The following is a 16,602-nucleotide window of genomic DNA, read 5'->3' on the forward strand; positions in this document are numbered from 1 at the left end:
AGAAAATCTTGAGTTATGGCCAAAATTGGATTCTTGGGGAGCAAGAACACATTTTCTTCTCAAAATCGGACTTTTCAATGAACATAACACATTTTAAAATGTCTTCAAGCAACATCGCAATTTTTGGAGTGAATTACATGTTTTAAAATATGTCTATGGGCAAAATCGGACCTTTTGAGGTCACTTGCATATTTTAAAGTGTGTCTCACCTTTTTTATGCTTAGGAATAAAAACTTGTCTTTTCATGTCATAGCATCAAAAAGGTCCACTTTTGAGGCACTTGTGATGTAATAGCATGAAAAGTATCTTCAAAAGTGAGTTTTATATGCAATGGCATGAAAAGTTTCCACTTTTCATAGTTTTTACATGCAATTGCATATAAAAGGTCCACTTCTGAAGCCTTTTCGTCATGTAATTCACTTAAAATTATAAAAATGTCACCAAATGGGTCAAAAAATAATATTCATTTATCATATTATTCAAAATAATACATAAACATCATTTTAAAGTGACATTTAAATAAGTATTTAATTTTAAAACCAAAAATTTAAAATGTAACTATATAGTTATATAGTTACTTTAAGTGAAAAATTTAAAAGTAACTCAACTCAAAATTATAACATAAAGTGCACTATAGTCACTTTAAGTTATAAATTTAAAGTAAAAGTAACTTTAAAACATAACAAAAAGTGAATATCATGTTATATTTTCAAAAAGTGAATGTCAAAATAAAAATATAACATCATATTTTTAGTTCATGTTGTTGCACCTAAAATGTCCACTTTTGAGGCACTAAAACAGGCAGAACTCTTGACTGGCAACTCCGATTGACCTCTAGGTTAGACCGAATTGAAGGGAAAATCGAAAGGCATAACATGAGCAAAACCAAAGGACTAAGAACAAGCAAATGCAAACTCAAAAGCAAAGAACAAACTGTGAAAGCTTGAAAAATCAAGCAAAGGCTCGACAAAAAGCAAAACGAAAAGGACTTGACGAAGGCCTTCAGTAAAACAATTTGATATACGAATTGAAATGGATCAATCGATTAAACAATTGAATATCAAATTCAAGCTTAGAGAAACGTGAAACTAGCTTGAAAAAGTTTTGTGATGACAAAATGCAGAACAACACATCCCAACTCTCTTTTGTAATTATGGAAAGATTTCAAAAACAGATAAGTCCAAGTTGGGAGACTATGGCTTTCAGGCCCAGCCAAGAGCTTGAGTGATTGCTAACACGCAAGTCAACAAGGAGCACATAAAGGAGCTTGCCCACCTCAAATGAGCTAATTGCTCATGCAACTGTTGACTTATTATTTCTCCCCAATCAATATATTGTTCATCTCCACAAATAAGTACAAGGAACTGATACATCCAACCTACAAATACTTTGGCCACCGAGATCTTGACAATGCAGTGCAACAAAACAGTTGCATCTGCAATTTCCTTCATAAAAAGCAAGGTCACCGGGAGACGGGGAGACTTTGAGGTCTCCGGTACTGGTACTGGTACTGGTACGGCAATTTTCCAAATAGGAGACGGGGGTACTTGGAGACGGCAATTTTTTTTTTTTTTTTAAATAAATTTTTAATAGTTTAAACTTAAAGAGTAATACTAAAAGTAAATACAAAATTTCAAAATTTCAAAATAGTAATACCGTAAGACTAAAAGACTAAAGTAAATAACAAATTAATAATACTAGTGTTGTCACATTAAAAATTAAAATAGATTTATAGAGTCAAACTGTCAAAGATTATAATAATAATAAGCGGTCAGATACAGAAGTACATTACTGAAATAGATTTTAAAACCTAACAAATTGGCATTGCTACAATAAATTTGTGAAAATTATTGAATTATTCAACATTGATGCATGCATAGAGACACACTTAGGATTTCTATTTTCTAACTAAGAGTTAGGATTGCTTAGTTTAAAAGGGAGTAAATCATTTTGTAATAGTGTTTTTTTTCCAGTTACACAGATTCAACTAACAAAGATTCCTATATTGGTACTAGGATATTGCCAACAGCAGATAAATAGGTACGAATAACAAATACGACTTATACATCAAACTGAAACATGATATCCTCTTGAAAAAACAGAAATATGGGACCAAATACATTCATGTTAACATACATAAAACCTCTAGTCTATCACTGTTATTGCTGAGTTTTTATCAGCAAATAGATGCTTGGTTTTCATGAGGAATAATACTATTATCAAGCATTTGCATATCAGATTTTTGTAACATACGTAATACTATCTTCTAATGCACTAACAACAGTTTTTGCACCCTAATTCCTCAACCGCATAAATTTATGTGATTTGGGATCTTTACTACAATCCTGTACAGCTTCCAATATGTTGTCTTAGACTTGTATCGTGTTCCTGTAGGTGACGTACATCACCAAGCAGTTTTACGAAATTCATATAGTACCTTAGATTTTTGCATTAAAAACATTTAAATGAGGGCTAAAATATATAAAATTATTTAATATTATATTTTACATTTATATTTTATCAGGAGACTTCGGGGAGACTTCACTTTTTGGATTAGGAGACGGGGAGACTTCAAGAGACTTCGTCATGAAGTCTCCAACCTTTTTTGAGGTCTCTGGAGACGCGAAAAGTCTCCGAGACGTGTCTCGGTCTCCGAGACGCCACTTTTAGGGGGGAGACGGGTCTCCTGGTAACCATGATAAAAAGGAAATCTTGTCCGTTTTGCCCTTGTAATTCCTTTCCAAAGCACGAAAATAAATACTAAATAGTCTCTGTTTTAGCCAGCCCAAAGGTGCCATTTGTGTGTTAAGTTTTCATATGTTAAATTTGAGAGTTTCAATTGCAAGACACAATTATTATCAATCTACTACCTGAATTACATAATCCAGGGGCAAAACATAAGCAAGAAGTCATTTCATAGATGTGAAACAGAAACTCCATGAAATTTGTGTAGTATCAATATTTATAATGTTTATATTTGCTGTCTCGGGTCAATTTTGCTTAGTGCTTTGGTTTAATTTAAATTTCAAGGAGCTTCCCCTCTAAATTTGAAGGGAGGTTTATTACCACACACAGTTCAATTTTATGTTGTCTTCCAAAACACAAATTAAAATACTAATACAAGTCAGTATCGAATGACCTACACCAAATCAATAATCTGCAGGAAAGTCAAATTTTCTTATTTGAGAAAAGAAATAAGTAAAATAGTCTTGAATGGCTGAAACTTTTCCTATCAAGCACAAAGGGAAGAAAAACCCACACGAATAAGAAATGAAGCTGTTGCTTGGCATAGTCTGGAATAAAAACATATTTTTTATTAGCTAATACACTTCAATAGAAACTTTGCTTTAAATGCGCACATATGGCTTGGGGTCCATATCCAATATCACCAAAATATAATTAAAAAAGAGATAATCTAGCTGTATTATTTCCATGGTTGTTAGCATTTTATGTTCTCTGGATACAGTATTTAAAACCTCTGTAGCAATTTTCTCATTCAAATATAATTACATTTACTTATTGAAAATAGGCTAATGTCCCTTGTAATACCTGAAACGTGGTAAGAAAGCACTAGAAATAGTTTCAGTGAGTTTAAGAGGTCCTGTAGTCTCCGATGATTCTCTGCAAATCAAAGGGTGGCAAGGAGGCATTTTTTAACTAATATTTAGATTAATTTCAAGAACAAGGTCAACATATTGACCAAATTAAGCACTTGCCCAAAATGAAAAATCAATGTGATAAACCATTTACATTTGAATGGAAATATACTGAATATATTGAAATATCCCTTTATATACTTACCTGTTTGATAGAGGGGCTCTAAGTACGTACAGAGCACATGGCCTATTATAACAATATTTCATTCCTAACTTTCTTGGTGTCTGAAAATTACTAGAATCTGCAGGCCACCCAGCAAAAACTAGGTATTGAGAAAAGCTAGTGGGTGACTGCGGTGCCCACACAACTTGTCCAACACTCAAATCGTTTGGGATGCCTTCAACAGCCTGTACAGTTCCACTGTGCTACTACAAATCAGTCATTTAGGTCTTTCAATAATGAAAAATGGACTAAAATTCACACCATATGCTTGTCTAGAGAGAGGCGTATTAAATACCTTTTAATATTAAGAACAAAGATTGTTGGTCTCCTTTTTCCCGAATATGTTTCCCCCCAATCCTCCAGCCAATCCCCTTGGCCTTTCCAACTTCCTGGCTCTTTTTCACCTGAAGAACCTGGCCTGTAGCCAGAACTAGTAAACACAGGTTGAGTGGTGGCAGGTTCCTCGGCCACATAAGCTATACAGGTTTCATCTGAGTTCCATGAAATGCCTTCAAACCTATGTTAACATCACAAAGAACAGAAAGTCTATGAATGAAAATTCTCCCAACAACAGGAAGGGACTTCAGTTTCATCTGTCAAGATAGCAAATTTTTAATAAAATGTCCTTCATATTTCATGGTTGGATTGAGTGACTACCATCCATCCGTAAACAAAGGACCATGTATAGATGGGGAAACAAATATCTCTTTCCGTAGTTGAGCAGGACCCCAAATTTCAAGTTGTACTGGAGTTGATGCATCTTTTATGTCATGATCTCCATTTCGAACAACAAGGAGATTCAAACCTGAAGGTGAAGGAACAACCAGTGTTGCTCCAGTATGATCAATTGGAAATGGTGACCAATTACAATCAATAGAATTGTTGTTCATTTCCTCCAGGATATGGGCTGAGAGGACAAACTTCCTCTTCTTATTTGCCACAAGATTTGACTGGCTCATAGATATCATTGCTTGTGAGCCATTCCCTATAATATCATTAATTGAAAGTTAAAAACTGAAAAGAACAAACTCAATAAAGAAACAAGAGAAACTAAAATTATAAAGTGATGACTGGCTCAAAGATAAACTATTGTCCATACAGATTTTAAACGGTGTAGAAAGATATCAAGCTGCCCTAAACCCAAAATGTAAGATACAACACAACTTTCTTTGTTTGATATGCAATAACATTTTGATCATGAAAACACCATATAATATAAAGAACTGGCATACATCATCTTAATGCGAAGAAAAAATCTATGAAGCACCAAGAATGATAAAACCGGGCTAAAAAAGGGGATCACATTTAAGGAAAAACTCGAAGAAAATGGTGAAATTCCATACTGATACTGGATTGAGAAATCCATGCTTTTTCAATGCTCGGAATTTCATAAAACTCCTGAAGCAGCCTTGTCTGACGATCGTACTCTTCCTCAATGACAACACCTGAGTTGCATGCATTTTCTGTAGTAGCCCTCACAGCAGCCACTTCCATGGATGAATAAATGGAGATTGCTTGCCTTCTGCTTAAAGAAATAAGACAAACAAGTTTTGTGATTTGTAACAAACTTTGAAATGGATATAAATAGGAAACAGACAGATCATAAAGAAAAAAGAAGTCAGCTCTAATAAGGCATGTTGATATCATTTGCTCGTATGTCCATGCAGTTAAGTTTTTTAATTTATACTGATAATTTATATCTAGTTGTCAACCAATTCCATGAGTTTTAGAATAATTTCAAGATTGATATTATAAAGCTTCTTCACCATCAAAAGCAATCTTAAAGCTGGCTTTAGAATCAAAAAGCTATCGATAACTTTTTCCATGCTAGTAATTACTGAAGTACAAGAAGCCATATATTATCTCTTGTCTCAGTATGCAGATCATATACTTATTATAAGATCAGGTGATCTTATAATACGTTACACACATCAATGGGAGAACAAGAATAGATAGAGAATGCATGTACCTAACATCACCAAAATTCCTTCGGTCGTGACACCAATAAAATGTCTAATTTAAATGGGCTTTGGACAGCTACTATATAACTACGACTAATGCAGTACCTCATGTTTAACTATTAACTAGAATATGCAAGAGGTGAGTATTCTTGAAATATTTTACTTTTATGGCATTTCTCACTAGATATGAGCATTTTTATGCTCAGGTCAATTAATCTAAAAACTTTTCACTCATTTACATTCATGATCATTTAGAAGACAAGGGAATTGACAAAGTACACAAGTACCTATAAGCATTTTCTAGTTTGTGGAAGGAACAGCAGTCTTCCAACTCTATCCCAGGAAAATGCTTAGGTCAAAAATTCAAAATTTGACCACATTAAATGCCCCAAAAATTAAGTATACATCATAAAGTTGGTTCAATATTTCCATGACTACATAAAAACTGATCAACACAAGCACGGCACTTTTATATGGCTCTCAATAAAAAGCTTTTAGCTTCAACTGAAAAAACAATTTGGAAATGAAAATGTATCCATGCCGAAAAATTGAGAAGGCTTAAATGCTGTTCTTCATCTAGTAAAAAGTATGGGTTATTTAATTGATAGGCAACCCTATTTAATCATATAAGTAAGGCATACACCACAGAAATGGGTTAGCATCTATGAAAGTATAAGAAAGAAGCCAACACAATTGAAAGCATCTCTATATGCTTAGCAACAAGGCTACTTCCCCTCACCTCTTATTTTATTAGGATTTTGCCAAATAAAGTAGTTTGCAGAGTGGTACCAAATCAACTTCCAAAATGACACTAACTGTCTATACCAATCACCTAGAAGTTGAAAACCACAAGTAGGCTTGAAGCCCTAATTAAGTTACATTAGTTTGCTTCTTGTCCCTCATAAATATGAAACATTAACAATGGATGTCATAGGTATCTAGATTGAAGAAAAAGGAGCATAACATATTAGAGTCAAACTTCTTTAGCTTCAACTTTTCAGTGCTAATGTCTAGCCCAGCTATACAAGACTCTGTGAGTCCCAAGGGAAGGCAGCCTTCCAAAGGTTGGTAGCCTCTTGACTCAGACTCAGCTGAGTCTACAGCGAGTTTTCATGGACTCGCAGAGTCCATGAACTCGCCAAACTCGGTGAGTCCCGCTAATCTGACTCCGCCATCAGCCACCATAAAAAAAAGTGAGAAAAGAAACATTTTTGTATTGTTTTTGTTTTAGGTATCTATGCCATGTCTAAGACCTAAAAAGGTCATTCTATCACTTGCAAACACAAACAAGAGAGAAAAAAGGCTTGAGAAAAGAGTACTGGTGTTTTAGGAAATAGATTAGCAAATTGGTTGGCTCTCATATATTGATTGTTGATTGTTTCTATCAGTTTGTAGCTTACATCTAAGCATTGAGAGGAGTTAAAAGAAGCATTTGGAGGAGGCTTCTACAAACTTGAGTTGCATTTCCATTTTAAGAGCAAATTTGAAAAGGCAAGTTACATTTCTTGGTGTTGTTTTGTAAATTTTTTTACGTTCATGAATCATATTTTGGTTTCCATTTTGTCTACATTTGTTTTAGCCTTTAGATTTGTTCTATTTTATGTTGATGAAAAACTTGGAGAGTAAGAAGTCCTAGTGTTTAAATATTTGATTTTATTTATTGCAGATGCCTTTTTTTATGATATATTGCAGCAGCAACAACATCATATCTCAGCCTGAGGGTAGTGGATCTAGGCCTAAATCTAACCCTGATGCAGACCTTGTTGCAGTATAAAGGGATAGGGTTTGGAAACATGGCATCCCTGACCATAAAAAAGGAGTTGTTACATGTCGGTATTGTATGATAACATATAATGGGGGAGGCATTAACAGGGTGAAATGTCACCTTGCACATATACTGAGGTGTGATGATAAACCATGCAAAGGAGCACTCCAAGATGTCATACATTATATGCAAACTCTTTTAGAGGCAGCTCAAGAGAAAAAAAGAATTAAGAAAAAAGCAACATGAAGAAATGGCATACTTAGTTGGAGAGGGTTCTTCAAGTTATTGTTCTCCACCTACTATTATTGTTGCTTCTATGAGTGTGAGCATTGGGCCTTGGATTCGTATGCAAAAATCTACACTAGATTACATCTTTGTTCCATGCACAACTCTAGGTGCACAACCATCGCTTGAGGACATGGGTTGGAATAAGGGCAAGCATGAGCAAGCAAAAATGACACTCGGAGATTTCTTTTTCAACAACCACCTTCTATTTAATGCAGCAAGGTACTTATTTTAATTTAATTTCTAATTTCTATACCTTACTTCTCTTGCTTTCAAGACTCGAATATCTTTATTTTGTTTATTTTATTTGTTTTAAAACTTAATAGTAATATACTAATAACTTAATAAGTATACTTATTTGTTTATTTTATTTGTTTTAGGTCTCCTTATTGGCAAATTGTGATAGATGTTGTCATTGTTTGTAGTCTTGCATTCAAAGCCTCTAATGATGAGGAGCTAAAGGGTCATATTTTGACTTGACCGGTGGCTGATGTAAAAGTTAAAATTGAGTAGCGTGAGGTATGGAGGACGAAGTGTTGCACCATCATCACCGATGGTTGGGCTGAGAGATGAAATAGAACACTACTGAATTTTCTCGTTTCCTCATCAAGTAATTGTAGGCATTAGCAGTAGAACTTGTACTTAGAAATTTAAAAGTTAGTAGTAGCACTATAGTACTTACTAGTAGTCAAATATTGATTAAGTTTGTAACTTACAAGACTTAGGTTATGAATCATGATTGATCATTGTACTAAATTGCTTTAGTTTTTCTCAGGTGCCACAATGTTTTTTAAATCAATTGATGCTATGGGAAAAACAAAAAATGCAAAGTATCTTTATGAGGTAATGGAGGAAGTGTTGAACAAGATGGGTGAGGAGAATGTAGTGCAACTAGTCACAAATAACACAGCAAATTATGTTGTTGTAGGTAAACTTCTTATGGAAAGGCATTGCCAATTGTTTTGGACCCCTTATGTTTCTCATTACATTGACCTCATGTTGGAGGATCTTGGTGTAATAGACCCCAGGGAAATATTGCATTCAAATGCCAAGTGTATTGTAATTGCAAATGTTATAGCAAAAACCCAGATACAAATGCTCTTATAATGCAAATCAACCAAACACAAAACAACAGTCAAATTACATCTGAAATTTAGAGACGGACTAGAGCTAGAAATAAAGAATCATAAAAATCCACTCTAATAACCAAAAATAAGCATGCAATGCTAGCTACAGAATTATCTATTGAAGTCTGATGCTAACAATTCATTAAAATGCATCCAACTGATCACAAATGCAGCCACAAGCCTGCCCAAATGTTCCAAAATTAACACTGACCAATTGAACTCAAACTAGCTTGCACAAACAATTTGAATACACACAAGCGACTCACCGAATGAGCATTCCCTCTAATCGACCTAATATCACAAAGATAGTAGCCATAGATTGATGTAGTGGAAAAAAGTGGGGAAGAAGCTAAACACCCACACTGTTGGGACGCTTTTAGATATGTGCTTGTCTCAACCAATACTCCTGTGACTAATAGGACCTAGTGTCCACAGTGAACATATAGCCAATTACATGTGAGCTTTCAGAACATTGGGTGTACTACAATGGTTTGAAAATTGCACTTGATAGCCACCTGGCTTCTATCAATATTTTCGTGCCTCCAATAAAATGTGATATCACTACAGAAACAAGCACGCCAAGCTTAAGAGAAACACAAATATGGCAGAATGGTGTATGGGGTTGACGTCCCAACACAAAGAGAAGGATGATTGTCCTTCACGTAGCAAGGAGAAAGTTACCTTAGCAAATTCTTAGAATAGTCGATGATGTTCCCAAAATGTATGCCCGACCCCTATCATGCCTCGTACGTTTGTTTAGGATGAGTAAGAAAAGATGGGAGTTACGTTGAAGATGGGTAGTGAACGAGAAGATGCGTTGGAAAAGCGTTACATAGCACTAGACATCCGCCAACTAAAAAAGGAAACAATCAATGGCAGAGAATCCAACAAGACCCACACGAAACCAATAAGAATATAACCGCAGCATGGAGGGGGTCATATAGATATTAAAAATAAATGTTAGACACCCCCAATATACCATTCCTAAAGATTTATGCTAGCTCATCGAAATGGAGGAACAAGCTAGCAAGTTGTCTAGAGGATTAACAGGGTCAAGGGGACATTACAATCCTCGTTGGTTGTTGAAGGATGTGCTCCCCTTCCCATGTTGCATCTTCAACTAGCAGCCCCTTCCAACAAATTAAATATTATTTAATGGTTCCGCATCTTAGTTGTTTCTCCCTGCTTTCCAACACTTCACTAGATATCAGTTCTAACTTCCCTTCCTCATTGAGTGGCAGCAGCCCTGGTGAACTCGTCGTATGTTGTCCAATGGCTTTCTTGAGATAGGAAACATGAAAAAAATTGTGTATGTGACCGTCATATGGCATCTCCAACTCGTAGGAAACCTCCACAATTCTTTACACTACTCTATAGGTTCTATAATATCTAGGTTGCAGCCTCTTCGTTCTGCTTTTCCTTAGGGAACTCTGTCAGTGGGGCTAGAGGCGTAGTAATACCAGGTCCCCAACCTCGAAAGAACGCTTTGTCTTGTGATAGTCAGCATAGATCTTTTGTTGATTTTGAGCGCACTGTAAAGTATCCTTGAGGGCTGCTAGAATATCTCATTGCTCCTGCAACCAATCCATAGCCAATGGTGCCCGACTATCAGTTAAAGCTAAATCAGTGAAGTATAGAGCTTCATAACCATATAATGCCTAGAAAGGTGACACACCAATAGACATATGATGAGTCGAATTATAGCAGTATTCGCCCAAGTAAAGCCATTTGAGCCAAGCCTTATGTTATCCTAAAATATAATTGCGAAGATACCTCTCAATCCATTTGTTCACTTTCTTTGTCTGCCCATCTATTTGGGGGTGGTAGCTCATACTGGGTGTCAGTTGTGTCTCTGTCATTCTGAATAACTCTTGCCAAAAGTTGCTAAGAAACTTGTTGTCCCTATCACTGATTATGGTTTAAGGAGGACCATGCAGCTTAAAGACCTCTTGAAAGCACAAGGCAGCTACCTAAGAGGTTGTCGAATCAGCCACTATAGCAAAGAAATTAGCAAACTTAGTCAATCTATCCACCACAACAAATATACTGTCTTTACCTTGCACCTTGGGGAGCCCGGTGATAAAATCCATAGTGATACTCTCTCATTTATGCTTGGGTATAGGTAGGGGCTGCAACAAACCAACAGGGTAAATGTGTTATGTCATGTTTTCCTGCAGGACCTAACATGGTGCAGAACATCATTTTTGAGGTCCTTCCATGAGAATCTTTCCCTAATTTGCCTGTAAGTTTTGAAGTATCCAGGGTGACCAGCCACCAAAGTATCATGAATGGCTCGCATAATTTGCTCCTTGAATTTGTATTCAAGAACCAAGTAGATTATGTTTTTGTAATTGATGATATCATTTATGACCCTATTGTAATATTCCTCCTTGAATATTAAGAAAGAAATGTAATACCTTTCCAAAGTATTTGACCAAACAGTTGACATGCACTAAACTATTGTAGATTAAATGACCCACTATAGTTGTTTACTTTTAATAATCTTAATCCAATTAGGTCATCATTGTCCCCTATCTTTAGTTTAATGTTTACAGAGTTCAATCAAATACGACAAGGCAATCATGCAACAATATATAGATATATATAAGAAAATCGAAATACAGTGAACTCTTAATATGCATGGTGTCTCATCAGAATCGACTCAGACGTTAAGTAGTGTGTAGAAACAACACATTCAAACTGGTATTAATAACGAGACATTGTCTATATTGCAAATGAAACAATGTGCAACACCATAAATTGCGAAAGTAGGCAAGTAAGTAAGTAAGTAAGTAAGTAAGTAGGTTTTATAGTCCACGACACTATGCCATAGTTTTTGGGTTTACATATGGTGACAGTGATATGGGACTACCTCGTACTCTTTTTTGAGAGGCGCTTGGCGCTACAAACAAGGCGTACATACCCTACCCCCCAGTGGGATTTGAACTTGTGACCTCTCTTTCAAGAGTACAAGTTCTCCACCACTAGGCCAACTAGGAGTTCACAAACCCGTGTATTGGTAATGAAGCCGATAAGAAAACTGGATATACAATGAGATTCCTGCCACCTTCAATTTCAATGCCAGGTCGACTTGCAGACTATCATTCCCGTGGCCTGGAAATAGCAGAATGATCTTCCCGATACTGTGTGCAGTCCTATGCAGTTTGTCAAGATCTCAAACAGGTCACCATTAACTACCACTGTGTTGCCTCCTTGCTGACGGCTATCCTCTTCTCAATGGCAAGGAATATTCCGCCTCTGCTCTCTGTCCTCTATGGAGAGCTATCGACCCCTTCTCAGCTATAAGTTCTTAATGCTGACAATATCCTATATATGTTGGATTTAACTCTGAACTGATATTCGTACCTATTGTAGCTGTGGAGTTTTAGATTTCCGAACATCACACCCCAACTCAACTATTGTATCTGACATAGATAATGTGAACGCTAGGTTTTCATCTAGCTTCACTCATTTTCTAAAGGTTTGTCGTCCTTTGGAAAGACCAGTCACATTGAAGCAACCTAATTTGGATTTGATAATTTCATATATTCGTTGTGCCTTTCCCAAGACTGAGCCTCCTTTTTATAACCTCGAAGTGAGGGAAGAGTGTTGGAATAAGAGATGTGGGATAAAACACCAATTTCGTCTTCTAGTCACTTAAGTCACTTTATAAAGTGAATGTCTTAATAAAACATAAAATAACTTTATTAAAGTACTTTAATACATTGAATGACAAACTTAAGTCAAACCTTCCCTTATGATTGGCAGGCATCCTTTCTGGAAATATTGTTAATCTATTCAAATGTGGAGATAGATTAACGAGGCGCCAAAAGAGCTAGCACGAAAGAGGGGACATGACACCTGTACATGTCATCCTGGATTTGCTTGTTCATGATCTCACAAGCATAGGTATTTTTGGAATACTCAACTAACAATTGGGACTTGCAATCAATTGAAATTTCTGACATTGCATAACAAGAGGCATTGGTTGGCCTCCTAAATAATACATCTACAACTATGTTGTTCTTTCCCTTTATGTACTCAATGTCAAAGTCAAAGGCCTAAATTTTGTTGATCCACCTTTGTTGTCTCATTTAATTCCTTTTGTGCCAAAAAGAAACACAATTTGTTATGATCTGTCCTCACAACGAAATGACCACCTACCACGTATTATCTGAACTTTGCTAGAGCATGCATGATAGCTAGCATCTCCTTATCATAGGTAAATTACAATTTCTCATGATCTTTCAGTTTCCTCCTCTCATAGGCAATAGGATGCCTATCTTGCATGAGATTTACCCTAAGCCCATCACCTGATGCATCACACTCCAAGATGAATGGTCTAGTGAAAACAAGAAGTGCCAACACTAGACACGTGCTCATTACCCTCTTCACTTTATCAAATTTCACTTCCAAATCTGTAGACCATCTAAAAGCCTTTGCCTTCATAAGATCAGTAAGGGGTGTTGCAAGCAGTGAAAATCTCTTCACAAACCTTCTATAGTAAGAACACAGTTGAAGGAATCATCTCAACTTTGACACATTCTTCAGCAGTGGCCAATCTAGAATAGCCTGAATCTTTTCCTGATGAACCTTGACTCCATTAGCACCAATCACGTGCGTCAAATACAAGATCTTTGTCAATCCAAATTTGCATTTTGGTTCTTTAGCAAATAATGAATGTTGCTCCATAATCCCTAGAACCTCATCCAAATGTTGCAAGTGTTCCTCTCATGTCTTGCTGAAAATTAAAATATCATCAAAGAACACCATAACAAACTTAGGCAACTACTTATTAAATATCATAGTTACACCGCACTGGGGGACGAGGGGACGCCAGAACGAGGGGACAAGTTTCCAGGATGGGGGGGCAAAGAGGCCTTAATTTGGGAACGGCAGGGGAACAGTGGCAGTGCACTAGGAGGGGGTTGTGTATACTATACATATGGTACTTAAAATGCTAGCTATGAAAAGATGTATTGCAATATAAGGTATAACGATGTAAAGAATAAATACTTTAACATTGCATTGAATTGGAACATCAAACATTGAACATAAATGGTCAAATCGGCAAATAGTCAACACTGAGACATTCCCCATCCTAGGCAAAGGTGTTGGAATTTGGTGGCACCGCTAGGGACAAGGGAACCGAGTTCCCAAGTCCCCGATGCGTCTAAGCCTCCAAGATGTGGAGCTAAAAGAGGGGGGGCGCATCCCCGTGTTACTATGTTAAATATGTGATTCATGCATGACTGGAATGTAGCAAGAGCTTTGTAAGCCCAAAAGGCATCACCAAAAACTCATAGTGGCCATAGTGAGATCTGAATGTAGTCTTATGCACATCCTCCTCATGAACCTTAATCTAATGGCATCCCAAACGGAGATCAATCTTCAACAAGTAGACAACTCCATGTAGCTCATCCAAAAGCTCATATATGGGGTATAGGATACCTGTTCTTGATGGTCCTCTTATTCAATGCCCTGTAAACACGTAGAGTCCCATCCTTCATCTTGACCAAAACCACAGATGAAGCAAACGGACTCGAACTCAGCCTTATGTGTCCCATGTCAAGTAACTCCCAAATAGTTCGCTCTATCTCCTCCTTATAGTGCCTTGGATGATGATAAGGTGTCATAATAACAGGCTTGGCACCTTCCTCCATTTCTATCACATGCTTAAACTCATGATTAGGAGGTATCCCCAAGGGAATATCACCAAAGACCACCTAGTGCTTGTCTAATACTAATTGAACATCAACCAAGCAAGAGTGGCAATTTTTGGCAAGAAAGCATATTTTTTTACTTCTAAAAACCCGCGTAATTTAGGCATTTTTTAGAGAAACAGGATTTTGCTGCAAAGAATCACAAGTTTCATCGTCAAAACTCAATGGATTTTTCTCTCTATAGGGTCATTTTTGTATGAAATCACCAAGCATCATTCTCGAATATTCAAAAGTGCAGATTTTAAGAGGTTTTTGCTCATTTAGGGCATCTTTTTGCCCAAAAACACTTTGTGTTTGAGCATTTGTCTTCATCAAATTTCCAACTATTTCACTCAAGGTACGTTTTAAAGCATTGTTTATCGTTTTCAGCTTGTATACAATCCTTTTCAAGTTGCATATAATGTTGCGGATGCCATTTCTTATATGAATTGTATATTGCATATTGCTTGGTCAAAACAGTTGCTAAAATGATGCATTTCTTATCTGCAACTTCTTACACTTGGCAAGCTACAAATTTTGACTCAAGAAATGCATTCATTTTGCAAAGATTGAGTCAACATTTGAAGTCTATTTAACTCTCATCCATGGAGTCATTTTAAATTCAAAAATCTCTTTGGATTCATTGTTACATCCCAATTTTTTACCTAATTTAAAATATAGCCATTAAAGTTCACATGAAATCAGTTGACAATTAAATTGGCTATAATCCTGTGAAATGATAAGATGGTTAGTCATTATAATTTCATGTGAAGATAACATGCTAGTTGATTATTTATCACGAATTCATGGAATTGAAAAGGCAGCTAGCCGTTATGATTATTTATAACTTGTTATGATAATATGATTTAACTACGAAGAATTTCCTTGCAAGAAACACATCGAAGGGGTGGAAGCATTGTCAAAAAAGAATTAGGCACAAGAGCATCACCATCACTGGGCAAATGGGTTAAGGACCTAGCAACTTGAAAACAAGATACATCTGTGGGACCCACATGAGCTATTTAAATAAATAATTTGAGAAACATAAATAATTGAGTTAAAATATAAATCGTACCTCAAAGGATCTTAGTTGATCTTTCACCTTATTATTATAATAGACATATCTATATACGTACATATAGATATAAAAATGAAATGGCACCATTATATTATAATAATTTATAATAAAGTGATGTCACCTCATTGATATATTTACATGTACATATATAAATATAAGATTATAATAATATTCGAATTATTATAATATTCGAATTATAATCTTCCAACTCTATTCTTTCCATTTTAATATTCTTTCTTTTAACCAATTAACACTTGGCATGAAAAATCAATTTAATATTTGGCAATTCGAATTGTCTTATAATCTTTAACTAGCGGAAGCCAAGAAGTCACGGCTTGTTCCTTTATATGGAAGTCGTGAGGGAGAGACGGAAGGACTTTTTCCCTGGTGCCCGAACTTCTTCCTACTTGCTACGTATCAAATTTCTCTTGTTTCATTAATCAACTCGACCTTGCATTGAAAACGTCTTGCAATCTGCCTTGAAACGTCTGCAATCCACCATTGAGTCATCTGCAATTTACCATTGTTATAAACCTTGTTCTGATTGTGTGAATCAAACATAGCCGAGCAAGTAATTCCAGCTAAAATACTGAGGATAAGCGTTGAAGAAAGTCAAGAAGGAGCCGATTAGATTCAAGTTTTCCAAAAGAATACATTTCAGGTCATGAATTATCCTTCCAAAGTTTTAAATGCAATTCTATAGCAACCGCCTAGGAACAGTAACTTCCTTCTTATGTCTATATTCATGTTATTTAACTTGCTGAATAAACCCTGATATTTATAAATAACTTTCTTCTTATTTTCAATATCATTTTAATGATTTCCATAACAGCCAAATAGGCTCACAAGACTCTTTTCTTTCCAA

The 16,602-nt window shown here is 35.9% G+C and overlaps 1 protein-coding gene across 2 annotated transcripts in view; it reads right to left on the bottom strand.

Annotated features, from left to right (window-relative positions):
- The window catches only part of AARE (acylaminoacyl-peptidase-like protein), a 250,733-nt gene that overhangs the window by 217,101 nt on the left and 17,030 nt on the right, over positions 1-16,602 (bottom strand). For both annotated transcript variants that reach the window (XM_089814257.1, XM_089814256.1), the window contains 5 exons: positions 5,163-5,341; positions 4,477-4,804; positions 4,115-4,336; positions 3,802-4,017; positions 3,550-3,621 (listed from right to left, as the gene is read on the bottom strand). In XM_089814257.1, the coding sequence (XP_089670383.1) occupies positions 3,550-3,621; positions 3,802-4,017; positions 4,115-4,336; positions 4,477-4,804; positions 5,163-5,341 (1,017 nt within the window). The remainder of the gene's footprint in view (positions 1-3,549; positions 3,622-3,801; positions 4,018-4,114; positions 4,337-4,476; positions 4,805-5,162; positions 5,342-16,602) is intronic.

The sequence above is a fragment of the Cupressus sempervirens genome, chromosome 2 (genome assembly GCF_028749045.1).
Source record: "Cupressus sempervirens isolate cs-2001-9-10 chromosome 2, ASM2874904v1, whole genome shotgun sequence".
NCBI lineage: Eukaryota > Viridiplantae > Streptophyta > Pinopsida > Cupressales > Cupressaceae > Cupressus > Cupressus sempervirens.